Source organism: Lissotriton helveticus, chromosome 3_1 (assembly GCF_964261635.1).
Source record: "Lissotriton helveticus chromosome 3_1, aLisHel1.1, whole genome shotgun sequence".
NCBI classification, from domain to species: Eukaryota; Metazoa; Chordata; class Amphibia; order Caudata; family Salamandridae; genus Lissotriton; species Lissotriton helveticus.
Window position 1 is genome coordinate 996,373,912 of NC_136061.1, and position 27,734 is coordinate 996,401,645.

Consider the following 27,734-nt stretch of genomic DNA (forward strand, 5'->3'; position numbering starts at 1 on the left):
CACTCATCACTACTACACAGCCAAGCACTGCCTCTTAGTTATTACCTGGTTGGGATGTTATGTTTCTTGTTTTACAGAGTTACGAAAACAAAACGACATTAAGAGTGAGACTCTTTCTCTTGCTCAAAGACACTGTTCGACTGCTGTTCATCCTTATATGTTCCTACACCACCGGGCGCGACACCAGCGTCCTATGAGTATGTAGAGTGCGCCGGGCCCCCGGGATGCCGGCTACTGGGCTGTGTACTGTTCATCCTCTTCCGTTGCCGGCCTCCGGGTTGTAGGCGATCCAAGCTGTGTACCATGACATGTTTATTTCAATAAAGCAGATTTGAACACCAAAAAAAAAAAAAAAAAAAAAAAGATTTATAGCCTGTGGTTACGTTAAAAATGAAGCCGCAGCATAAACATTTCCCCCCCCCCCCCTCCTCGGGATGTAATAAGGTACAATTGGGGAGCAGAAGATTACGGCAAGCCATTAGTTGGTTAGTGGAGTAACAGAGTCATGAACCCTGATGCCGGTCAGGCGCAGACGGGCTTGCCTTGTAGTTAGTTGGCAACCAATCAGGGGAAGACTAGAGGGACACTTAGCTAAGATGGCCACCGCTAAATGTTCCGCCGGAAGTGAGGAGTACCAGGATGTGTTCGAGCTCCCTCCACTCAAATAGCACAAGCTGCAGTGGAACAGGGAGAAAACAAGGACCAGCAGTTAAGTGCGTGAGCGTTATTAAATTGTTCTGAGCAGCAAAGAACTGTGCACAATTTACATACAATTTAAAATAGGACGCCTGTGAGATTACAAAAGGATTAGCGCATGTAGCAGTTGCGCAACCTTAACAGCTGGCAGTGTCAAGGCTTGGCATGTAATTTTAAATGCCAAGTCAAAGTGGCAGTAAGCTGTGCACGCAGTCTCTGCAGTGGCAGGCCTAAGACAGGTTTGAAAGGCTACATCAATGGGTGGCACAAGCAGTGCTGCAGGCCCATTAGTTCTATTTCATTTACAGGCCCTGGGTATATGATATACCAATTTTACAAGGGACTTATAAGTAAATTAAATAGACCAAAAAGGTATAAACCAATCATACCATGTTTAGAGGAGAGAGCACACACACTTTAGCAGAGATTAGCAGTGGAAATGTGCACAGAGTCCTAAAGTCAACAAAAAGAAGGTCAGAAAAATTGGCAGAGTAACACAAAACATTTGAGGATAACCATGCAAAAAGGGCGAGGTCCATTATGGGGCATTTAAAACTCCTTATAAGTGAACAGTCAGGAGCGCTCCTTATTTTTTCCTCATTGTCATTTATGCCTCACTGTAGTGAAAATTGTCATATTGGGGTAGCCAGTCTTTCTCCTCACACACTGAAGTTTGGAAGGCCCTCCAAGCAATACTTCTTAGTTTCAGAGGAAACATTTTCCTATCTATTTACCCTTTGCTTTCTTTCATCTAGCCTTCTCTAGCTCTTCATTTTCCTTTTAAACATGCATTCTAAATTTCCTTCCGTTATTCTTTAAAATAGCATGGATCTACGTCTTTACCTGTTTTCTTTGTTGGGTTTAATAGTATCACAAACTACTGTGCTAATATTTTAATACTCATTCTTTTAAGCATCTTTCTGCTTCTTCCTCCCTCACATACACTGCTAAGCATTCCCATGCTATTCAATTCTATATGTATATTATATATGGAACGCTCTTTGTTTATGCTGATGTTTTTGACTGTTCTGTATATGGAGAAATGTAAAGCTATTGGAATAAACTTTGCAAACACCAGTCGTTTAAAAAAAAATGTCGGCAATCTTTGTTTATTCATTGTCTTAGATCATAACTAAGGAAAAATGTTAAAAAGAGCAACAATTACTAGGTGACCCATCCACCTGCTTATTCCGAGGAATTATCTACCTTTCTCAATGTATAATTAATATAATGTTCATTGATTTCATTCATTATATTTAAGAAAAGTATAAATCAGATAGCACAGGCTCAGTCATCTATAGGTGTAACCCCTCAGGATGTGGGGATCAGAAATTGTACAACTAATCAGTGAGGGGTTTGTGTTCGGACTGGTGGTGGCCAGCAGAGATAAGAGTGGAGTTGCAGGGTGGGGGGGGGGGTGAGTCTACAGACGTCGGGAGTTGGCGATGCAGTGAGCGCAAGGTAAGTGGTTTTATTTATTTGTTTAATTACATTTTGCCTACCCCGTCAACTTCCCCCAACCTCGCCCCACCCCTCTCTGCCTCACCATGCTTACCTATGCTGCCCATCACTGGTGGTTCGGACATGTGAGTGAGTAGGAAGAGTTTGGGAATTCTCAAAAGAAAGTAGCAAGGATGGCCATAACGCAGGCTCTTGCAGCCCATTCAGTACAGGGGAGCACCAAGTCCTTCTGGGGGTCTCCAACACATCAGCTGGCCCCATTCAGCACAAGGCAAATGAATCCGTGCAAAATGGGAGACTTAGGGGCCCCTCATCACATTCTGCAGGTTCCCCATCATTTTGCGGTACTCCACTGGTAGCAAGCAAAGCATTTTGGCGTGGACCGGCAGTGATTCTATAATTTAAGGGACTGCAAAACAGAAACAGCATGATCCTCATCCAAACCTCTACAGTTAATGGTTGAGAAGAATCAAGAAGGTGGTGTCATATCCCTGGTTAAAGAGTGCACACACATGATGTACATTTGATCTAGGAGTGCAGATCAATCATTTGTAAGCTAGGCATGTGATTTTCTTTTTTGCATGATGCAAGTGTGAATGTGGAGCATGTGGATCTGTGTGCTGAACACTGAGTTTGGGTCTCATCTTTCCATTGCATAATCACGTAGAAGGGAATATTTTGAGACTTTTTAGGCCATTAATCTGGTTTTTTGTGGGACTGCTTGGAGGACTATGCCATAATCTAATTCTAACCAGATATACAACTTACCTTGTCAATCACATCACCAGGGGTTAGCTGGTTATGGAAAATCTATTGTTGTCAACAGTGCAAATCTTGGAATTCATGTTGACATCAACATTCTTGATGGGGTTCGAGAACATGGAAGGCTCCCAAAGGTTGTATTGATGAAAATGTTTTCAGTGGATATTTGTGGAATACGAATATGGTTTCTGTTTGCAGCCTTTTCATTTTTTCACTCAAATGTATCAAATCTAATGCAGTTTTAATAGCCCGCCAAAACCTTGAGGCCAGAAGCAGAAAGATAGATTTTAAATAAAGTATTCGACACAAAAAGTTCTGGATGAAAAATAGGGGAAATAAACTTTTATTACAGAAAAATAAAGGACTTTATGGTGCAGGCATGTGAAGGCCACTGAGGGCCACAATCGGAGAACCTGGGAAATGGGGCTCTACTAGGGGCCTCCAAAGACACTTTCCAACAGCAGTTCCATTTCGAAAAGGCAGACATGGAACTGCTATCGAAAAGTGCCATAATAATCCCTACAGCAGAAACGCCATCCGTTCAGGATTATGAGGCCCTTCCAACTGGTTTACGGACTCCTTGAGCCTGTTAGAACTGAGTCAGAATAATCAGCCAGTTTAAACTCCAACTGTCATCGTTGTAATACTGCGGTCGGAGTTTATACCTAAGATGTCGGAGGCTTTCTGATCGACATCCAAATCAGGCCCCAAGTGACTAACTCATGAAGTGTATTGACAGCTCAATAGAACACCTTAAATTGGCAAAGTATCCCCTTTTATGACAAAAAGAGACTGAATCTCACAGAAAGCATATCATCCAAAATAATGATCAGCTTCTCAAATACAAGAAGTCATAAGGTTTTATTGAGAAAACACATATTCTAATAACAATAACGTAATAATTAAAACTACGCAATTAAAAAACACTAATCCATTTCCTAAGGGGTTTGCCTCTCCCCGCCCACTATGGAGGAAGGTGCCTCGTACACTGTGGTGTTTTGTCAGGTGGCTGAGGTCCTTAACCTTGATCTCCCTATGGTGGCCCTAAAAACTAATCTCCTCACAGAGGTGCTCCAGTCGGCGCCACTTCATCGGAGCCACTGCTGCCTTTTAATGATGTCCTCACTGACGTCTTGCTGGGCACTTGGTCGTGGCTGGCCACTGGGGCTCCTGTGGATGATAATGTCGCAAGGCGTCATTGCCCGGCGCCGGGTGACCCTGCCTTTTGACCCCCTCATCCAACGCCCGAGAGTCTGGTCACTCAAGCTTCAACGTCCCAGAGTGCCTTTCCCACTGCTCTGCCAGATAAGGACTCTAAGAGGCGGGAGCAGTTTGGCAAGTGGTTGATCTCCTCGGCCAGCTTGGGGCTGCGGTCGGTGAATACCGAATGTCTGTTTGTCCGCTGTTCCCATGCGCTGTGGGATAGCGTTGCTCAGGTGTTACCTCAGTGCCCTGAGAAGGTCCCGGCTGTGCTGTCTCAGGCTGTGGCCGAGGGTAAGGACGCGGCTAAATTCACCATTCGTTGTGGCTTAGACACTGCATACTCCCTCAGTAGGGCGATCTCCACGACTGTGGCGCTTCGTCGCCACGCCTGGTTGAGATCTACCAGGTTCTCCCCGGACGTCCAGGGCTTGCTCATGGACATGCTCTTTGATGACACTCGCCTGTTTGGTGAACAGGTAGACAGTGCGCTGGAGCGTTTTATGGACTCTCGAGCTACAGCCAAGTCCATGGGCCTTTCTGCCACGCGCCCAGCCACGTCTATTTTTCATTCCTTTTGTGGCCATGGAAGGGGCTCCCCTGCCCTCTCGTTCAGTCAAATGCCTGCGCAGAACCAAACTCAGTGTTGTTGTGGGCGTGGAGGCCGCCATGAGGGCTCTGGGGGAAGACATGAGGGTCAGTCCACCTCCGCACAGCCAACTTGAAGCCTTCCAAATCTGAGCTTTGGGATGCACGCCAGTGGGTGGAAGGATTCGGCATCACCTTCCCCATTGGTGTTCTGTTACTTCCGACAAGTGGGTGCTGCAACACGTCCGGAGGGGCTACTCCCTCCCCTTCGAGTCTACCCCGGCCATTCTGCCTCAGTTCCACCGCAATTCGGGGATCATTTCACGCTTCTCCAGCAGGAAGCTATGGCCCTCTTGGCCAAGGGGGCCATCGAGCGCGTTCCTGGGCCAGAAGTAGGATGTAATTGTTATTCCCACTACTTTCTTGTACCCAAGAAGGACAAAGGGGGCTTGCGCCCCATCTTGGACCTCAGGAATGTTAATCGCTTCCTCCGGAAGGAAAGGTTCAAGATGTTGACTCTGGCTCAGGTCTAGTCTGCCCTCGACCCTGGAGACTGGATGGTAGCGTTGGACTTGCAAGATGCATATCTTCACATCCCCGTGCTGCCGGCCCACCGGCATTACCTATGGTTCATGGTAGGCCAGGAGCATTTTCAGTTTGCCGTACTCCCCTTTGGCGTTACCAGCACACCTCGGGTATTCACGAAAGTGATGGCGGTGATCGCAGCTCACTTGCGCAGGTCAGGGTGTCAATCTTCCCCTACCACGATGACTGATTGTTGAAGGCAGGCTCACCCCAAGCAGTTGTCACCCACCTTCAGACTATGGCCGACCTCCTGCATTTGATGGGGTTCTCCATCAACGTGCCGAAGTCACACCTGAGTCCCTCTTAGAAGCTCCCATTCATCAGAGCGGTTCTGGATTCGGGGTTATCCTCTCTAGCAGCGAGTCCGGGATATTCATGCTATGATTCCGATCTTTCAGCCTCTATCCCAGGTTTCAATCAGGATGACCCTTTTGCTCCTGGGCCTGATGGCCTCCTGCATCCTTCTAGTGTAACATACCAGATGGCATATGCGGGCTCTGCAGTGGGACCTGAAGTTCCAGTGGGCACAGCATCAGGGCAACCTGTCCGATCATATCCAGATCAAGGAGGGCACTGCATGGCAATTGCAGTGGTGGCTCACGAATTGCGATTGGGTCAATGGCATATCCCTCTCGCTTCCCCAACCGGAGCACACAGTGGGGACGGATGCGTCCCTCCTGGGATGGGGAGGCCACTTGGGAGAGGCGGAGATCAGAGGCCTCTGGTCTCCGGCAGAGTCCCGACTCCATATCAACCTTTTGGAGCTTTGGGCAATCCGACTTGCACTGAAAGCATTCCTTCCTTCTGTCCAGGGAAGTGTAGTGCAGGTGTCACGGACAACACCACCGCCATGTGGTATTGCAACAAACAGGGTGGGGTGGGGTCCTGGACCCTATGTCAGAAGGCTCTGCGCCCCTGGACATGGCTGGAACATCAAGGCATTACCTTGGTGGTTCAACACCTGGCAGGTTCTCGCCAGGGCGGACGAACTCAGCCGCCGGTGCTTGATGGATCACGAATGGCATCTGAACTCAAACATGGCAGAAGGTCTCTTTCAGCAGTGGGGAGAGCCTTGGTTAGATCTATTCGCAACCGAAGAGAATGCGCAATGTCATCAGTTCTGCACGTTGGAATTTCCAAGGCGGCATTCACTCGGCGACGCTTTCCGATTATACCTTTTCTGCCCAGAGTGCTGAAGAAGATTTGGCGCAACCGGGCCCAAGTCATTCTTGTGGCTCCTGATTGGGCACGAAGATACTGTTATCCCGAGCTACTCAACATGGCGATCGATCCCCCAATCTGACTGCCTCTTCGGAAGAATCGTCTGTCGCAGCAGCAGGGGACGGTCCTCCACCTGAACCTGTCCAGCCTCCGCATCAGTGCGTGGAGATTGAGCGGCGACAGTTGACAGCTTTCGATCTTCCTCCCGAAGCCTATGATGTCATTCTGGCAGCCAGGTGTCCCTCCACTAAAATGTTATACGCCTGTAGGTGGAACAGGGGATGATGGACAGACCGTTTGAGCAAATCAAACACTGGATTCAAGCTAGCCTGGCTGAAGATGGCTGATTAGCCAGAAACCGGTCCCAGGATGCTTGTTTCCGGTCCAGGGAAAACATGGATTGGCAGTTCGGGCTGGACTCTTCCCATGAGGCACAGGGTCAGACTGATTTGCATATGACCATGTCTGAACTGGGGTGGCGGAGTGAGCTAAAGAATGATGATGGATTCAACCCAGATCAGTTGACTGGGGGCAATGTTCCCTCTAATTTTTTTCCTCTGTGTGCGGCAGTGGAGGGTCTCTGTGCGCTGCAACCATGGCTATGTGCGCCAGAAACCGAACCTCGCGTTTCTGCGGCGCCAAATGCTACTCGTTTTTGGTGCCCTTCTGCCCTCTGTCCCACTCGTTTTTTGTGCCTTTCTGCCCTCTGTCCCCCTCGTTTTTGGGCCCTTCTGCCCTCTGTCCCACTCGTTTTTTGTGCCCTTCTGCCCTCTGTCCCACTCGTTTTGTGTGCCCTTCTGCCCTCTGTCCCACTCATTTTTTGTGCCTTTCTGCACTCTGTCCCACTCGTGTTTGGTGCCCTTCTGCCCTCTGTCCCACTCGTTTTTGGTGCCCTCTGTCCCACTCGTTTTTGGTGCCCTCCTGCCCTCTGTCCCACTCTTTTTTTGTGCCTTTCTGCTCACTGCCCCACTCGTTTTTGGTGCCCTTCTGCCCTCTGCCCCACTCGTTTTTGGTGCCTTTCTGCCCTCTGCCCCACTCGTTTTTGGTGCCCTTCTGCCCTCTGTCCCACTCGTTGTTGTACCTTTATGCCCTCTGTCCCACTCATTTTTGGTGCCCTTCTGCCCTCCGTCCATTGTTTTTGGTGCCCTTCCGCCCTCTGCCCCGCCCATTAAGTCAATTGGGTTAGCTCGAGTTTCTGCTGCCAGTGGTACCAAGATGGTACTCTTAAGGAAATTGGTTAGCTGGCACTAGACCACTTTCTCTGCCTTCACCATATGTGCCCCAATGTGTTAATCACAGCTCGTGAAGGGGCTGCGATTAACATGGATATTTAAATAAATGAACACAATCTGCCCGCAGCCCCGCTTTACTACCACAACAATACAGCAAGTCTGCAAACCGGGCAGATAACCCTAAAAAGCACACAAGCCAGGTTTTTAAACTTGCTGCATTGTTTTGAGAAGGCAGCCTTGAACACTGCGCCCAGGTGAAGGACGCGCTGGCTGGTAGCTTTGTAGGCAGCCGTGCTCAGCGTTTCTTGTGCTTCATGTCCCGCGGCCAAGGTTTCAGGTTGCCTATGTGCGCCATTTGCATAATGTCAGTGTAATTATGAGTGCCATTCAAGGACTATGAGTGACACTTTCTCCTGAGCAAAATAAGCAATGATGGAAAGAGATAAATATTAGAAGTAAAAGCTTTTTGAGAATGGGAAGCGGTAAAATATCTCCAAACTGCTTTTCTCGAATTCATATTAACCCACTCGGCAGCAAGCACAGTCAGTCTCACTCACTTGTGAGGCCTCAAGGCTATGATCAGAGCCACCGCAAATCGGGTTTACTTCGGTGGGCTGCCCGCCTCTTCAAAGTACAGACCTGCCAGCTGCACCAGTCACTCCCCGGCAATTAGCAGCGGGGCCTTCATTGTAATTTTACATTTATTTACTGCAGCCTGGAGCCATGCGGCAATGAGATTAGGGGAGCGCTGCCATGATTTGCTGTTGGCATTAAGTTACTATTACACAAGAAGACAAACAATTAGAAATTAATAAGGAGTATTGGTCTGTCGATTAAATGAATTGAGTAATAGTCCTCAAATTTCATTAAAAACATTTCAGAGGATTGATCGCTTTAATAGACATGCACCATGCCATACAAGAAAGTCCAGAAAAGGACATAAGTGAATAGGCCTCCAACAAGCCCTCCGGTGAAGAGTGTCCTTTGGGATTTGAAATATTTGTTCAACCGCCGGCCAGATTTTAGCACCAAAATTAGAGATAGGAGAAACCAGTGCTTAATTTGTGCCGGTGCTTAGCACCGGCACTTAATTTTCAGGGCCGGGTCTACATGCGATATTGGCTGCACACCGGTGAAGAGCTGATGTTGCATCACTGCAGCCCGCCTTATGAAGGCACACGCTTAGAAACTGCCAGGGTCCCTGCCTTATCATAAATCACATGCTACCATTGATGACCCCTTAGTTGCAAACTATACATTTTAGCCCGCCCCGTCCCTACTTGACAAATCGTCAAGTGTGTGTCCTGAGTTGGACCAATGGGATCACTGTGCTCGCTGCAGCCCGCCCAGGCATACTGCGCAGCTGCAGCGATTTTCAATGGATGTCATGAAGCGAGCAGCGTGTTGCGCAGCAGGCCTCTGATGAAATAAAACTAACAGGCTGTCCCAGTAAGTAGTGATTTAACATGATGCTGCTGGTAGTAGTGTGTGACCAGGACCTCCGGGTGTGAGCTGTTGATGAGCCAGGATACTGCCCTATTCTACATGGGCAGCCACTTCTGCCCCCCTCTCCCTCGTGGCATAAACATTTCGCTTTAAGTTTAACACGTCCATGACACATCTTTGGGCCCCGTTACGAGATCAGGAGCAGTTCACAAGGACACTTCAGCAGCTGAAAGCAGCGAAATGTTCAGATGAAAGTAATGGAAGAAAGTAGTAAATCAGGTGCTGAAATCTCGTCCCCCCTTGTAATTCCTCATTTCAGCGAGGTACATACACCCCTGCTATCAGCAACTTTGGTAGGAGTGGGGCACGGGGAGGGAATAGCATTCCTGGTAACTGGGCACCATATATGCATAAGTGGCGTATTCTGTAGGAGCTCTGTTTTAAACCTCACTCCAGTTTTAGTTTATGTATTCTATAAAGTGGGTGAACATAGACTAATGTTACATATTTATCTGATAGCACGAGACAGATGCAAGAGTGACTCTAATTTCACTTACACTTTGAGGCCTCACACATTTCATGCCTGCCAAACTTCGATCAATTCCAGAAACACACTGAAGTGTTTACTGTGGATGGAAGTCAACAAGATCCCCACAAGGCGTGTGAATTCCTGGTTTCATCTCTTGCTAACCTGCAGTCTAGTGAAATTTGAGTGAAATCAGTACCATCGCCACAAGTTAAAACCCAAATCGTGAAACAAGCAAAACTTGTATTGTATTCCGAACATCGAGCTGAGCTAAAACAGAAAAAAAGAGGAAGCACATGTGGATGATGCTCAGTATGTAGAATAACGGAGGACAAACATATCGAATCTTCCTCTTAGCCTCGAATGAATGCGCAAATCAATTAGGAATAATGTTTAGTCTGTTTCCTTCTGCTATGTTCGACCCCCTGGTTGTGCTTAATATGAGCTGGCTGAACAACAGCACCTAATCATTCATTTTTGGTGAGCACAGGTTGATTAAGTGATTCGCCCAGAATCACAGGATGTTGAGTCCAGGCCGAGGCTCCAACCTGATTCCCCAGCCCCAAATTCGGCAGCTCTGGCCATTACGCCACTACCCCCATCCCACTTGTAGGGTTTGTTGGCAATGTGTTAGGCAGTGCTGATAGGAGAAATTGCCCGGTCGAAACTGCCTTCTGATGAGAGCCCCTGACACTTCTTTTTTTACAAATTAACCACTGGGAGAAAGGAAGCCAGGAAATAAAAGACAAAGCCGTACAGGCCAGTCAGACCCAGAATTCCTGCTGTAGCCCCCGACAAGACAGATACAGATGTCCTGCAATAGTCCAAAACTGCAGCATTGTCTCGCACTGCAGCTTCACTGATGAACTGAGGGCCTTCACGCTTCATCACCAAAGCTGCCATTGCTGTAAATGGTTTTAACTGCAACAGCAAATACCCCGTTCAAGGGGTCACCAGGAACTCCCAGCAGACTCAAGCCCGGACGCCGGCTCAATAAAACGCACCAGTCCGAGTCTAATCACTGCAAAATCAGGAAGTCGCCCATTTGACAGAACGGGAGAAAATAAAGCAGATGCATGCTACAATAGAAGCACACCGTAAGCTAATGTTCCGTTTAAAAAACAAATAGCAGTCCAATGGGGAAAAAAAATCGTGCTATCTTCGGAAATGGTTCTTCATCTGTTGTGTAAGTAAAGCGAGGCTGCGGGCAGATTGATTGCTTTTGTTAAACTATCCATGTTAATCGCAGCCCCTTCACGAGCTGCGATTAACATGGATAGTTTAACAAAAGCCTTCAATCTGCCCGCAGCCTCGCTTTACATATAAAAGAATATAAAGCCAATAGTGCGTGCACTACAGGGCAGCAAAAACAAAAGGCCAGCAAGTGGCCACATTAGAACACTTACCTCTGCTCCCGAGTATTCAATCACTCCAAAGTGGTCACTTCCGCCGCCGTCCTGCACAATCAGGAAATGCCCGTTTTTTCGTGGCGCGCGCCTTTTAAAAGCGGCGGCGCCGCAAATACTCTCCCTGGATGTGCCCTCTGTGCGCGCTCCACACATGGGACTGCGCGCTCGGGGGTAGGGAAATGCGCGCGCGCGCAGCCGCGAGCGTTCCTGGGAACAGTGACTGGGGGTGAGTGCTTGCAATGTTCAACACTCCGTCCATCATCCCCTTTGGTTTTGCTATGTTCTACCTAAGTTGGCAGGGCTTGCCCAGACATGGGTCCCTTGCTCACTTTGCCACTGGATTCAAGCTAGCCTGGCTGATGAAGGCTGATTAGCCAGAAACCGGTCCCAGGATGCTTGTTTCCGGTCCAGGGAAGACATGGCTTGGCAGTTCGGGCTGGACTCTTCCCATGAGGCACAGGGTCAGACTGATTTGCATATGGCCATGTCTGAACTGGGGTGGCCGAGTGAGCTAAAGAATGATGATGGATTAAACCCAGATCAGTTGACTGGGGGTGAGTGCTTGCAATGTTCAACACTCCGTCCCTCATCCCCTTTGGTTTTGCTTTGTTCACCCTAAGTTGGCAAGGTATACCCAGCCGTGGGTCCCTTTCTCACTTTGCCAAGCTAGCCTGGCTGATGATGGCAGATTAGCCAGAAACTGAGCCCAGAATGCTTGTTTCCAGTCCAGGGAAGACATGATTTGGCAGTTTGGACTGGACTCTTCCCATGAGGCACAGGGTCATACTGATTTGCATATGGCCATGTCTGAACTTGTGTGGCGGAGTGAGCTAAAGAATGATGATGGATTAAACCCAGATCAGTTGACTGGGGTGAGTGCTTGCAATGTTCAACACTCCGTCCATCATCCCCTTTGGTTTTGCTTTGTTCGCCCTAAATTGCCAGGGTATGCCCAGACGTGGGTCCCTTGCTCACTTTACCACTGGATTCAAGCTAGCCTGGCTGATGACGGCTGATTAGCCAGAAACCGGTCCTAGGATTCTTGTTTCCAGTCCTGGGAATACATGGCTTGGCAGTTCAGGCTCGACTCTTCCCATGAGGCACAGGGTCAGACTGATTTGCATATGGCTATGTCTGAACTGGGGTGGCGGAATGAGCTGAAGAATGATGATGTATTAAACCCAGATCAGTTGACTGGGGGTGAGTGCTTGCAATGTTCAACACTCCGTCCATCATCCCCTTTGGTTTTGTCTCGTTCTATCTGAAGCTCACACAATAGTTCCGGGTGGATGACCAGCTCTTTGTTGGCTACATGGGCGCCCAAAAAGGTCAGCCTGTGCACAAACGGACCATCTCTCAGTGGGTCGTTCTCTGCATCAAGGCCTGTTACTCGTTAGCTAAGAAGGAGCCTCCTGTGAGGCTGCGTGCCCATTCCACCAGGGCAACTGCAGCCACTACTGTCATGTATTCCTATAGGTTCTGAATCGATCCCCCTATTCCTGACCCTATTCTAGTTAAACAAACCAACAAGTTAACTAGCAGTCAGCCCATAAGGCAGAAAACCCCCATGATGCAGATACCGTTATCTGACGCAGTCACACTACGGCACAGGAACGTGTTATCTGATTAAGTCATAACGCTTGCGATCTAATTAGACAAGCGATATTCCTCCAGCCCCTGATAAGGCATACGGAGTTCTCATAACAAATCAAACCTATGACAACCTGGGCAAAACCCTGCGGCCATTGTTTTGATTTCACCGAGAACTTCAGTAAAAGAATGTGCTAACGAGCAAGTCGTATGACATCTTTATTGACGTATCTATGTCCATCCTTACGTCAATCTCGGCACCTTAAAGGTATAAATATTACCGATCTTGCCCTATGCAAACACACGCGTGGTGACGAGACGGAGCAGCCATACTTGCCGAAGCCAAGAGCAGAGCAGACCCCGCTGGCAGCAGCCCCGCCTTCCTGACGCGCTGAGAGACGCGCTGCTTTCTCCTGCCGAGAATCCAGCACCGGCGTTTCTGGGTAGCCCTCGCAGGCAGCCTGGAATATCGAGACCAGAGAAAGAGATACCATTCCTCATTCATCCTAACTTCCAGGTACAGAACTGAATAACCCCTCACAGAGAATTCTTTAGTTATTCACTTGGCAAAAACAAACTTAACTTAAACTGTAACTTTCTATTCCCGCCCACGTATTAGACTTAGGTCAGGTACACGGGGTAGGCGTATCTAGAAACACCAGTTGAGCACGTTTAGTCAAATGTATATGTGTATGTAATATATTTTATTCATTTTAAAACATCTTATGGCTTAGAAACCATATCAATGTTTTTACAGTATTATTTTATACTATTGCTTTTAATGTATGCACTTTATTTAACAATAAGTATTGCAATAATATCGATCCATTTCTCTTGTATGAGAAAAGAGACTGATCAATAAATAACACCTTTTTATTGAACACGCCCGTCTCTTCCTTTTCTCTACATTCTGATGAGACTAAGAATGCACGTACTGACTGAGTAAAATAAATTGCCTTTTGTTCACACGACTCTCGAGATATACTCTTGATTAGGGGAGAGCAAAGTTGTCATGTTCTATGGTTGTCAGAAACTAAATCCCTTCTTGTCTAATCAGGGAAGTTAAGTCCTCCTTGAACATTCGAGAAAGTTTCTAGTGAACTCTGAGCTAAGCTGGCAAACCCAAAACTTTAAGTCTAGTATCGACAGTAGTAGACCTAGTTAACGTCTGGCCTAGGCCTTTACTGCTGTAGGTATTATTCCAATGCGCAGAGCCTATTGGGATGATAGGAACTACACTACATGGCGCCCAACGCGTTTGGAAAGGGCGATAAAACTAACGTAAGACATTTAGAGTAACTCAGTCGTGCTTTTTCACTCAGACCCCTTTTCCCAAATACTCCAAAGACGTCTGGAGTGGGTGAAAGGTTATATCCGCCAGACCTCGCAGGAGGGAACTCCTATGTAGGGTTCTTGGTATAGTCAACGTTGAAGGATACACTGTTCCAAAATATTGTGCATCTAACCTTTGTTTCCATAAGAAACCTGATCTGCAAACAAACAAAGAAATAACCTTCAGGACAGTAAAATGTCAGACAATGAAGAAGAAAGAGAGGCAGTTAGATTAGCAGCTGAACTCGCAGCGGCTGATGCTACCATGCAAGACGCAGACCCGGATATAATACTCATCCCGGTCATCAAAAGGAGATCTATAACCCTGAAACTTATAGAAAATGGACTGACACCTAGAGGTGGCACAGTCATATTCGTAATTGAGGCACACGAATATCGGCAGACAGAGGTATACTATTCATGGATACATTTTCCAGCAGCAAATGCTGTAACAAAGTACTTCCACTATTACAAAATAGAGGAACCTCCTAATGAGTACACTCCTTTCGAGGAGGTGGAAGTACCACTCAAATTTCAAGAGCATTTGCTCTTATTTGATGGCGCCCTAAAACATAATAATCACATCACCATGCACGGTCCTTTAGGTAGACCAGGAGCAACGTGGCCGGTCCTAGCCGGATACACACCACATCCAGACATCAATGGGATGTCTGCAGCAGAGCTGTTAACACAGCTAAAACAATTAATAAAAATTCATAGACAATTAGTTCAGTATGTGATGCGGACATCAACAATTCAGCCAGCGATTAAACTTCCACAGCTGACCCCTCACCAGGGGAACACAAATAAAATTACACCACAGAACATCCAATCCTGCCTAGGTAAAGTACCGGCTAAACGGGAACAAATACCATTCTGGCTAGCGCAAAAAATCACCCAAATAGAGGCGGTGTTTCCTGACACCACCCCGCTAGAAAAGCACAGGATTCTGACTATCTGCCTTCCAATGGGAATCGCACCACACATTGAGGACTGTGACACTTGGGGTACAGTCTTTGCTTCCATCTACACAAAAACGCACGGTGTTCCATCCATTTCGGTAATACCAGATGTGCTAAAACAAATTCAAGATGAATATGGACCTGAACCCGCTTTAACTCTTGGTATGAAATTACTAAAAGACTTCAAGCAGGTCTCGGCTATATTATTAGCCAACATAAAGGGAGAAGCAGCAAACGTGGCGATCCGCCAGAGGTTAAAAGAGACAGATATAGCAGACCAACCAGCTGAAATTGCCAGAATCATAGAAAAATCCTATGAGGAACTAGGTAGAGATAGTTTAAGTGGAATACCAGTAAAACCACAACTGACTGAAAGTCCAGAGAAAATATTTTTTAATAATAATTCACCAAAAAAGAACTGGGATGGAAACAAACAATCCAATCCTAAAAAAAAGAAATTCCAGTCCAGAGGAAGGTCTCCTAGGCGAAGAGAAAAATCTCCGAACCAAAGACACAGGTCACCCCAGAGTGACCCCTCTGGGAAAAGATATAACCTTAGAAATAGGGATAATATAAAAAAGCCTGATAGATATCAAGACATTGATACACGTCCCTCTCAATCTTTTCAGACTTCCTCGCAGAAATCGAAAAGAAGAGGACGATCAGAACAAAGAGAAGAGCACACCAAGTCCAAAGACAAGGAACCTGCTCAGCTAAAAAAGAAATTACAATTTCCAAAAAAGAAGGTAGCCAGTATCAAGGTAGTTAACAATGCCGAGAATACTGAGGACACAACTGAAAAACGGAGAGTGGGCTCAGACAATGCTAGACAGCGCAGCAGAAGTGAGCATAGCTCGCAAAGTCCTTATGAATCATCTGGAGACAGTGGACACGAATGAATATCTTCAAGTGGAAACTGCTGACACTAGAGTTAGCAAACCTCACAAAATATACGAAATAACATTGCGTATAGAGGGAGATAAGACTAGGAAAATAAGGGGACTATTTTGGGATAATCTCTCCAAGGGCTATGATATCCTTCTAGCTGAAAAAGACTGGCCACCAGAGTTTGTAAGGGAGTGCCCTCATGGCGAAGAAGTAATTATGCCTGCCTTCTCGAATCATATCCCGATTCATAAAAAATACACACTTGCCAGAAAATGGGCAGTGGCTTTAGCTCCTGCCTTATATAAAAATCATGTAGGATGGGATGAGGACTCTCCTCCTCACAAAATCCAGTTAAAATTACAACCAACTGCACAAAGGCAGTACCCAATTAAGCAAGAAGCTAAAAAACAGGTAAATGAAATACTAGATCAGCTAGAATACCAGGGGGTGATTGAAACTTGCACCTCACAAATGAACAACCCTTTGTTTCCGGTCTCCAAACCAGACAATTCATATCGTCTAGTTTTGGATTACCGACACCTTAACACATGTTGCAAAACTTTTGCAGTGCAAAACTCACACAGTGCTGCACTAATGAATAACATAGTGCACAAAAAATACAAAACAACATTAGACATCTCTAATGGATTCTTTTGTCAAAACATAGCACCAGAGAGCAGATATTTAACTGCATTCTCAATAAATGGCACTCAAAAACAATTCTGTCGGTTAGCCCAGGGGTACAAGAACAGCCCGGGGGTATTCTCAGCGAGAGTAGCAGAATTACTACAACTATATGATGATGAAGCATTATCTTATGTCGATGACATTTACTTAACAGATGATGACTTGGAGACTCACTTGAAGAGAGTGAACACCATAATACTTGGGTTCGCAGCAGAGGGTTACAAATTCAACTTTAAAAAATCCAGAATTGCCCATCTGACAGTCCTATTCTTAGGATATGAGTTATCAAGTGAAGGCAAAAGCCTGGCTGACAATTTCCTAGAGAAATGTGCCGTAATCCAAGCACCTAGAACACTAAAAAACCTACAGTCGATTCTAGGCTTCCTAAATTTCGGAAGAACATACATTGCAAATTACGCAGAAAGGGTCAAACCCCTTTATGATCTGATAAAACCAGATTTTAAAAGATCCAATTGGACTCAAATACACACAGAAATTTTGAGATCCCTACAAACAGACATGCTAATTAAAACAAAATTAGAAACACGTGATAACACACGCAATCTTGTGATTCGAGTCATCCCAGGAAGATGCGGATTCACATACCTGACCTCTAATGAGGGAGAAAAGGTACCGATTGCATTCAAATCACACTTGTACACTAAGGCTGAAATGAAATTTAGCCCTACGGAAAAAATTCTAACTGCAACACAGACCGCTATAGCAAAAGAACGAGCCCTGGCACAAGGTAAACGAATAATAATCGTGACACCGATACCAGCCTTAGAGGCTGTAACAAAAGCAAGCATTCCGAATGCTAAAGCACTCCATCCAAGATGGATACAATGGGCTAACTCTCTTGCTGCAACAGACGTAGCATACGAATTTGATCCCAACTTAAAAACACAAGAATTTCTCCAATATGAATTTGAATGTCCTCTGCCGACCGAAATTCTGCCTCTAGAACAATACGGCTGTATAATATATACAGACGGATCAGCACAACCCGCAGTAGGGGGTAAACAAGCTTACAGTGCGGCGTGCGCGATTGTCAAAGGTCGCTGGCACGAAGGAAAATTTAAACCAACCCTCACTAAAACACAATCTCTAGGAGATTGTACAGCTCAGCGAGCTGAACTACTGGCGTTTAAGATGGCGCTTGAAAATACCGATCGAGAATTCCCCACACTCATAGTGTGCGATTCGTATTATTGCGTTCAGTCTTACAATGAATACTTGCAGATCTGGCTTCAGAATGGCTTCAGGGATGGGAAAGGTGGCACAATCAAGCATAAAATGCTCTGGGAACAAGTAGTTCTATTACAAAAAGAACTACCAAAGACTCACGTGATACATACGCTGAGTCATCAACGTGATGGCGTTCACGTTGCAGGGAATTCATTGGCTGATGAGGCCGCGAAGGCAGCTGTGCAAACGGCTTCCGTAGCTGCCGTCACCCGGTCAAAAACAAAAATAGACAGCGAAATATTACAAGCTGTCAGCGCTTCAGAAAAGGATTCGATAGAACCACTCCCTAAAGGCTTTCCAGTAAAATACTCATACATAACTGATGCAAACAATGTTCCTTTTGCTCGAATCCCTGGAGTGGGGGATAGGGCAATTCCAAACATGGAACATAGGATAGGACTAATAATAGCGGCACACGAAGGGCTTGCTTCTATACATGCTGGCGTCTCAGCCACAGTATCATTATTAAAACAGAGATACTGGTGGCCACAAATGAGAAGACAGACAAGGAACTATGTTCTAGAATGTGAAATTTGTCAAAAAATGAAAGTATCAACGGTGAGACGTCCAGCTCAGACGCCCCTTCTAATCTCGGATAAACCATTAGCATGTGTTTATCTAGACCACTGCGGTCCCTTACAAAGTGATGGTAACTATAAATATATCTTGGTCGCAGTGGATTCATGCACGAGATTCATATGGATGTGGCCCCAGCGAACGGCTGACGCCAGAACTGTTATAAAAGATTTGCGAGTCTTTATCGGCACATACGCAATTGGCATGCTGCATTCGGACAATGGTCCTGCTTTTAGCTCTAGAGCTTATAAGGAGGCCATGGTCGGAATGGGCGTGAATTTGCGGTACTCTTGTCCATTTCACCCTGAGGGGAACGGAATTGTTGAAAGAAAAAACCGTGACATAAAGCAATCTATAACGGCAAAGGTATTAGGTTCGGGAGCTGGGTGGGTCAAACATCTAATAAGTGTCCAACGTAGTCTCAATAACTTGCCAAGAAATTCTCTGAAGGGATTCAGTCCGTACGAATTATTATTCGGAACTAGGATGATTATCTCTGACCTTGACAGTCAGACTTCAGTGGTGAAAGAAAAAAGCTTTGATATCAAAGACCGTTTGGCTATTTTGCAGGACTTAAACAAAACAAGAAAAGACCTGAGCAACATAAAGTTGAAACAACAGCCAACAACCACTGAAGAACCACCACCTGTCCCAGCAAGACCTGTCTGGATTCCTAAAGTCGGGGATCTAGTCAGGGAGAAGATCGCGGTAAAGAAGGAATTTGGGCCTTCTTACAGAAAAGCAGTTCCTGTCTTGTCTGTCAACGGGACAAGATCAGTTGTACTACCGCCACTTGCTGGTAAAAAGGAGAACCGAGTTGTATCCATCGACCTGGTAAAACCACAACATGTGGCCGATAACAATCAGTAGGCCAAGTGGACTCCCAATAAGTAGCAGAACACCAAGGTTTGCTACCAGTACAGAGGTCCTAACGAAGAGGCTCATCACATTCGAAACGCCTACAGAAGAACAACAAGTACTATGCAACAATGTAATAGAACTCAGACCTCTGAAAACCCAAATAAAAACATTTAGCAGAGACACACCAATCTATAATGAAGTACCAAACGAAAATGCAAGAAACAGAAATCCTGAAGCAATTGGAACAATTGACAGAACTGCATCCGGATACTTCATAAACTTCGATGATTCCTCTGAAGGCTTCAGTGAATCAAAGACACAGCCATCATCAAAAACCTTTAAAGATAAAGCTAAGGAACTTTTGAAACAACTGAAAGAAACATATCTGATTTCTCCATGGATTGAATTTTGGGTGGGTTTTGGTGCATTTATCCTCATACTTTGGCTCATCATGATACTAACATTGGGACGCTTTATTGAGGGAAAATATGCAAAAATGGACACAGCAAGTCAGAAAATCAACTTGATCCTCAAACCACACACATCTTCACACGTCGAGAAAAGAGAACTTTCTTCAGCCAACTTCACAGCCAATCCGATACCGGGTGGGGTAGCCTGGGACAACACTGACTATGAAATTTATGGTCCGGTCGAGATCCTGAAATATCCACACCAAATTAAGATCTCCTTGAGTGACTTTGTAAAACCAAACTCATTTGCTGATGATTGGGACTTCGAAAACATTAATAATATGATGTCTGATTTAGTAATGTCTGCTAAATTTACCAAACATGATTATTTGCAGGGTTCTTCAAATTATGATAGTATGTACTGTTATAACCACTATGGTAACCATTTTTTACATAGATCTGCACAAACTAGAAATTTTTTAAACTATAATCAATGGGAACATTGTGCAACACCTCCAAAAGGGAGCTCAAGAACCGTTTACGACAAATATTCATATTTTTCAGGTTTTAACACAAGTAACGCTGAAGCATTTTATTTTAAATTATCAAATAAGACAGGGACCAAGACCATGATAACCAACACAAAATTGATATATTCAGACTCATTCTTTGAACAAATGAATACTTTTGGTTTTGATTATTGGGACAAAAATGTTGAATTGAAAAGTGTTTGGGGTACAAAAGATTGGCAAGTACAGGGTATAGAAGCTTTGTTTAGAGCCTGCATGATCCCAGAACAAATGATATTTTTAAATGACACTGTTCAACAGACCACCTGTCTTGGCTTAGCCAAAATCAAAAGATTTAAATAAACCGTCTATTCCAAAGCCAACAATGTTTAGCAATAACTCTGATACAGATGAAGAGATAGACGTAAACCATACATTAAACCAAAACAGAACACATCCTGATTGGAAACAGTGGTTGATCTGGCCCACAGATACTAATAACTGTCAAGACAGATTCCTGAACAAAACGCAAGGGTTAAAAATGACCAGGCCAGACCCTAGATATCCTCAAAGACATCACCCAGGGATAATAACCACCTACAGTGTGGGCAAATTATGCCTTCAATGGCTACAAACTTCCACACTGGCAGAAATTAAGCAACACCTAACTTTACTTACTGATGGTGCTGACTTGCGTGATTTCACTATGGGACCACGCAAACAGCGTCAAAAGCGTTTCATAGCAGCCTCTGTATATGCAGCATACAATGAGGCCTGGAAGGTTACTCAAATTGAAACAGCAGAGAGAATACGGGAAATTGACCGTATTAATTTGGAAAAATCACTTTCTGTAGTGGACAATGGGTTAATGACTCTGTCCTCCAGAATTTTTTCTTTGGACAGCATTGTGTCTTCAGCAATCGATATATTATCGCAAGACTTACTGTTATTACAACACGGTCAGTCACAATTGTGTTCTATTGTACAGCTTGGCTGGACGTTACAAAATCTGCGTTCAGGCTATGTGCCTTGGCGTCTAATCAACACAACGTCATTATTCCAAATCTTTAACCTTACTGATAGACAAATCAGTATGGCACAAAAGGGTGCTGATTATACAATCTTGAGCATTGAAAAACTCGAAAGATTACCAGTGACAATGTCAGAACGACCTGTCAGTGAATGGATAATACATGGGATGATAAATATTCCAATCTCAACCTTCAGGTTTCAATACTGCCAAAAATATATACAGGCTGGCATGTACGAGAAATTGGGAAAGGGGTACCTTAAAACAACATGGAACCTGCCCTATTCACATGCATGTGTCAGTAATAAAGGACAGAAAGTGTTTCTTAGTGGCAACAATTGTGCGATGTCACTAAGTGGCACACTTCTGTGTAACGGAATTAGTTTGCATGGAGCCTGTGAAGGGAATTCATACAACCTTTCATGTCACCAGCAAGGCGCACCTGCAACAGAAATAGAACCATTCTTTCAAAGACTCTATAATGGGAGTTACATTCTTATTGTAGACCGCAGATGTTGTAGTCTTATGCCCGGGACTCCTTATCTAGTAACTACCACTGCGAAGGTCAAGTGCTGTGGACGCTCGTTGTTCCCCAGCTCCTTCCCAGACAGGGAGGCAAGGGCATGGCCCGATTTGAAAATTACTTCTATTCGAATAGATACTTTAAGCAGAATGAAAACAGTGCTTCTTCAGACGCCTACCAGGCTCTCGTCATCAAAAGAGACGTATGATCTACAAGTCGCAAGGACGACTGCAGAGATACATACATTATTATCAACTAATTCCCCCGTACATTTCGCGGAAATCCTGAATGAAATCTTAAATATTTCTGATACCAATGGGGTCTCAAAGGTATTTAAGACAGTATTTTCGATGGCATTAACACCATTCAAAGCCATACTGGGTATTTTTCCAGATTTCGTCCATTCGATTTTTGGCGGACTTCCCCTGATCTTGGGACTAATTGCAGGAATCCTATTCTTAGTCCTTATTTTTCGTTATGGCAACCCATGTCACAGACAAAACTCTGGCGACAAGAGAAGAAACAATCCTAGCCATTGGATACCGGGACCGGATATCAAAAATCCTGGGACTCTCCCGGCTTAGAGACCTGAACATGACTTGGTTTCTATCATTTCGACCAATGTGGCAAAGATGTGTTTTACCTGTATTAAGGTGTCTGCTATGCGGAGAAGAATGCGTGTTAGACACATGTCTGACGCTACAATCGGATGCGCCGATGGATGCAGAAACATTGTTGAGCCCGATCAAGGTTCATGCTTTGTGCTGCCCTCAAAGGCTACCAATCCTGATGACGGCATTCGTGGAAGCTTCTCCACTGCGATTGATGGGTAGTAAAGTTCAAGATGAAAGCAGCATCGAACAGGTACGACCTTCTGTCAGCAATGCGAATCAGAATGTCAATGGAGACAATCATGCACAAGAATGCATGATTACACCTATTTCCGAGTTAGTGGAACTTTCCCAGGAAGCTGTTGACAGTTTTTTCGAAAGCCTAAATGATATGATGTTCTCACCCGAACAGAAATAGAGACTTTTGAGCAAGCTCGCACACGGCGTTCCCTGAATTCGGCCTTCAAATTTAAATAATAAAGTCACATGAACTATTTTTTACTCCAGTTCACGGACAGCAACTCTTTCAGAAGCCCCAATTCATTTTTTCGGTTTTTCGGGACACTTATCTTCTGCTTAAAGTAAGAAACTATTCCTAAAGAACTAAGATTTCTATTTTTAGATACTTTATAGACTTTAGCTGCCCGCTGGTATGTTCACAAATATTTTATTCTGTAATGGAATGGTCTCGAAACTTTTTTCTGTATTTAAGAAACCATTTCATGTGTAATTCTCATATACCAAATAAGCAATAATGTATACAAATGCGTGATTACTTTAGCATTATTCCATAGCTTGAGTGCATACAATATATATGTCTGCAAATTTTCCGTATATTTGGAGAATTTCAAAATGCATTTATGTATTTTGGGGTGGTAAGGTATACACACTACTCTATAGTATGTTGTACTATGTTATACTATGCCTAGATTAGTAAATATGTCCATAGTTAGCGTGGAGTGGGTGTCATGTATTCCTATAGGTTCTGAATCGATCCCCCTATTCCTGACCCTATTCTAGTTAAACAAACCAACAAGTTAACTAGCAGTCAGCCCATGAGGCAGAAAACCCCCATGATGCAGATACCGTTATCTGCCGCAGTCACACTACGGCACAGGAACGTGTTATCTGATTAAGTCATAACGCTTGCGATCTAATTAGACAAGCGATATTCCTCCAGCCCCTGATAAGGCATACGGAGTTCTCATAACAAATCAAACCTATGACAACCTGGGCAAAACCCTGCGGCCATTGTTTTGATTTCACCGAGAACTTCAGTAAAAGAATGTGCTAACGAGCAAGTCGTATGACATCTTTATTGACGTATCTATGTCCATCCTTACGTCAATCTCGGCACCTTAAAGGTATAAATATTACCGATCTTGCCCTATGCAAACACACGCGTGGTGACGAGACGGAGCAGCCATACTTGCCGAAGCCAAGAGCAGAGCAGACCCCGCTGGCAGCAGCCCCGCCTTCCTGACGCGCTGAGAGACGCGCTGCTTTCTCCTGCCGAGAATCCAGCACCGGCGTTTCTGGGTAGCCCTCGCAGGCAGCCTGGAATATCGAGACCAGAGAAAGAGATACCATTCCTCATTCATCCTAACTTCCAGGTACAGAACTGAATAACCCCTCACAGAGAATTCTTTAGTTATTCACTTGGCAAAAACAAACTTAACTTAAACTGTAACTTTCTATTCCCGCCCACGTATTAGACTTAGGTCAGGTACACGGGGTAGGCGTATCTAGAAACACCAGTTGAGCACGTTTAGTCAAATGTATATGTGTATGTAATATATTTTATTCATTTTAAAACATCTTATGGCTTAGAAACCATATCAATGTTTTTACAGTATTATTTTATACTATTGCTTTTAATGTATGCACTTTACTTAACAATAAGTATTGCAATAATATCGATCCATTTCTCTTGTATGAGAAAAGAGACTGATCAATAAATAACACCTTTTTATTGAACACGCCCGTCTCTTCCTTTTCTCTACATTCTGATGAGACTAAGAATGCACGTACTGACTGAGTAAAATAAATTGCCTTTTGTTCACACGACTCTCGAGATATACTCTTGATTAGGGGAGAGCAAAGTTGTCATGTTCTATGGTTGTCAGAAACTAAATCCCTTCTTGTCTAATCAGGGAAGTTAAGTCCTCCTTGAACATTCGAGAAAGTTTCTAGTGAACTCTGAGCTAAGCTGGCAAACCCAAAACTTTAAGTCTAGTATCGACAGTAGTAGACCTAGTTAACGTCTGGCCTAGGCCTTTACTGCTGTAGGTATTATTCCAATGCGCAGAGCCTATTGGGATGATAGGAACTACACTACACTACTGCCTTGGGACGCGGCGTTTCCTTGCAGTACATTTTTCAGGCAGCTACGTGGGCCTCGCTGCACACGTTTACCAAGCATTACTGCCTTGACAGTCAAGTCCGGAGGGACGGCTTCTTTGGCCGTTCTGTTCTCCTTGACTTTCTGGTGTAATGTTGTTCGCAGACCCACCACCGGGGTTGGTATTGCTGGGGTATCTATACTAAGGTAAGGAATCTATCACTAACGTGTCTCCTTCAGATGCACAAGTTACTACTTGTGTAATGATATATCTGTAAGAGACATTAGTTAGTGATAGATTCCTTACCACTCCACCCATCCTCCCCGTTAGGTGAACTGATTTCTAGGGTTAAGGACATCCCTTTCAGGGCCCTAGTTTCTTGGCACCAGTGGTCAGTTTATTGCATGGCTCTGCATTCCTGGTGCGGAATGTCGTGTGCAGAACTGACGTCAGTGCGCATGGGTGGTGATTAAATAGTCTCCGTGACGTCATCTCAGCGCTTACAACGCCAGCGACGGACGCAAGGCTGCAAGTCGCCACCTACTGACGAGCAGAGGTACTGCTAGCGAAAACTTTCCGGATCCAGTCCGACTCCTGGGGATATTCTAAGGTAAGGAATCTATCACTAACTAATGTCTCTTACAGATATATCGTTACACAAGTAGTAACTTGTGCTTTAAGGCTGCTAATATTAGAAAATTATAAAGTTTACATTCTGGAACAGACATATTCGTAGAAAGAACAACAGATTTACAAATCAAAGTAGTATTAGAAATTAGTTCAGAAAACATCCCAAAGCTCCTTCCAAAATAATGAAACAATATTACATTAATAAATCATATGTCTAAATATATTATGCATTAATGAAGTCGAAATGTAATGAATTAATTGTCAGCATACTAATAGATAATCAAGCAGTGAATAAAAATTATGAGGGTTTGAGAAAAAAGGTGGACGATATTTAGATTGTGATGATCTATCTAACAAAGGATCACATATTACATTAAAATCTCCCCCAAAATTGAGTGTAACATTACCTAGTTTGAGCGCCTCTGTCGTAAATAAGGACCAAAATTTGGGATCATCATTTGTTGGCCCATAAATATTAATTAAATAAATAGGCGTAGTATCCAATTTAATTTTAACAATAATGTAACGACCTCCTGTATCTAAACCTGAAAATGTGCTCAGTGTTTGAAAATGTAATTTTTTTGCAAAAAGAATAGCCACTCCATTTTTCTTATTAACTGCAGGTGAAGAAACCATAGTACAAACCCTTTTTTTTTGCATATATGATAAAACCTTATCGTTTCCTCTAAAAAACAAATGTCAGTTTTGTGACTTGCGAAAATAATCTAAAATTTTAACACATTTAACAGGATCTCTTAAATCTCTAACATTCAAAGAAACAATTTTAATATTTTTGAAATCAGCCATATGGTAATAGGAATGTCAATAGAAAAGGACAGAACAAATAAAGATAAAATAATAAATAAGACAACACAAAAACATAAATAGAATTGTAGAAGCAGGTACACGCAGAACCAAGAATAACCTACCCAAAAAATGCCCATATAGTTAATCTGAGAGAACAGGCAAGTTAGATTGAAAATTATGACCCAAAAAAAAAAATGAGGTCAAGAATTAGTAGCATTTGTTTCTATGAACATTGAAGATTGTTGATCCAAGAATTACGTAGTTCTTCTGGTCGTTGAAAGGACTTTGAGACGCCGTCTTTCCAGATTCTAATAGTAGAAGGATCAAAGAGACCATATTTGAAACCAGAGGATCGTAGTCATGGTTTTAGCTCAGCATATTCTTTACGGAGATTAACAGTTTCTTCAGCAAAATCTTGGTGTCTGTAGATTTTATTTCCAATTACCATTAAAGATGGAATTTCTCTAGCTGTTTTCCTTATCATCAGCAAATGATTATGGCACAGAACTTTGAATATTCTTTTGTCATGATTTGTCGTAATGAGGGTTTCAATGAGAAGGAATTCTATGTGCTTTGTCAATTTTACATTTTTTTGAAAATTGTAGTTTTAATAGACCTGGCAGAAATTTTTCTAAATACTGCCTGCAATCATTTCCCTCCACGTCTTCTGGTAGAATAAAAATACATAAGTTGTATTGATGATTACGGTTTTCTAAATCCAACAGAAACGTATTCAATGGTAACATTTTTGCTGCCATAGGTGTGAGGATATCAATTTTGTCTTTATTATCCTGGATTTTAATTGCGTTATCTGACATGTTCATAGAAAGACTAGCCATGTCATTACGGATATTTTAAATTTCTGACACAATAGAATCAGTATTTAAACGTACAGCTGGCAATTCTTCCAACAGAGTGGATAAAGAAGGTTCAATTGAATCATCCACAATCTTAGATTTTACAGGTGGAGGAGAAATAGTTTGTTTATGCTTGTTATTCCCTGTAGAAATATTTTTCCTTCAATTTTGCTGAAATGGTATAATTAAATATATAAAAGATAATTCTCACCAGAAGTTGAAGTGAAGAAGGACAAATAAAAGATATTCACCAAGGAGTTAAGAGTGCAGTAGCTAAAACTGACTGCAGGAGTGGTTCCAGGCATCAGCCTCACCCTTTCCTGGAGTAAAACTCACCCGTCTTGACAGGAAATCTCAGCCGAGAAGGAGCAGAGCAGCCGGTGGCAACAGCAGACAAGAAAAAATGCACCAAACCTGCCTAAAAAATCTCTGCAAACATGCCAGAGGGAAGCATTGAGGTCAGCAAGCGGAATTCTGGGCAATAACTAAGTAAAAGTAATGTCCTTATCTTTCAAAATAACTCATTGGTTAATAGCCTAATTAGAGCGCTAGCGGGAGGCGGCCATCTTGATGCGTGCTCGCCGACTCCACAATACACACTTCCTAACATGATCTTGTACAATACTAATTTATTTACGTCATCTGCTTGACTCTCCGCGGAATAAGACAAGAGATGATTTTGCAGTGGGACACTCATTGGAAGGGGAATGAGCTGGAGCAAGTTAAACAGAACACAAATGACAAA

The 27,734-nt window shown here is 44.1% G+C and overlaps 1 protein-coding gene across 1 annotated transcript; it reads right to left on the reverse strand.

Moving 5' to 3' along the window:
• Window positions 1–8,639: 8,639 nt before the first annotated feature.
• On the reverse strand, window positions 8,640–10,632 carry LOC144824835 (ER membrane protein complex subunit 6-like). Its single transcript, XM_078683825.1, has 2 exons — window positions 10,435–10,632; window positions 8,640–8,801 (listed from the first exon to the last, which is right to left on the reverse strand). Exons 1-2 carry the CDS (start codon window positions 10,618–10,620, stop codon window positions 8,640–8,642), a joined length of 348 nt encoding a protein of 115 aa, XP_078539951.1. The 5' UTR covers window positions 10,621–10,632.
• Window positions 10,633–27,734: the final 17,102 nt, after the last annotated feature.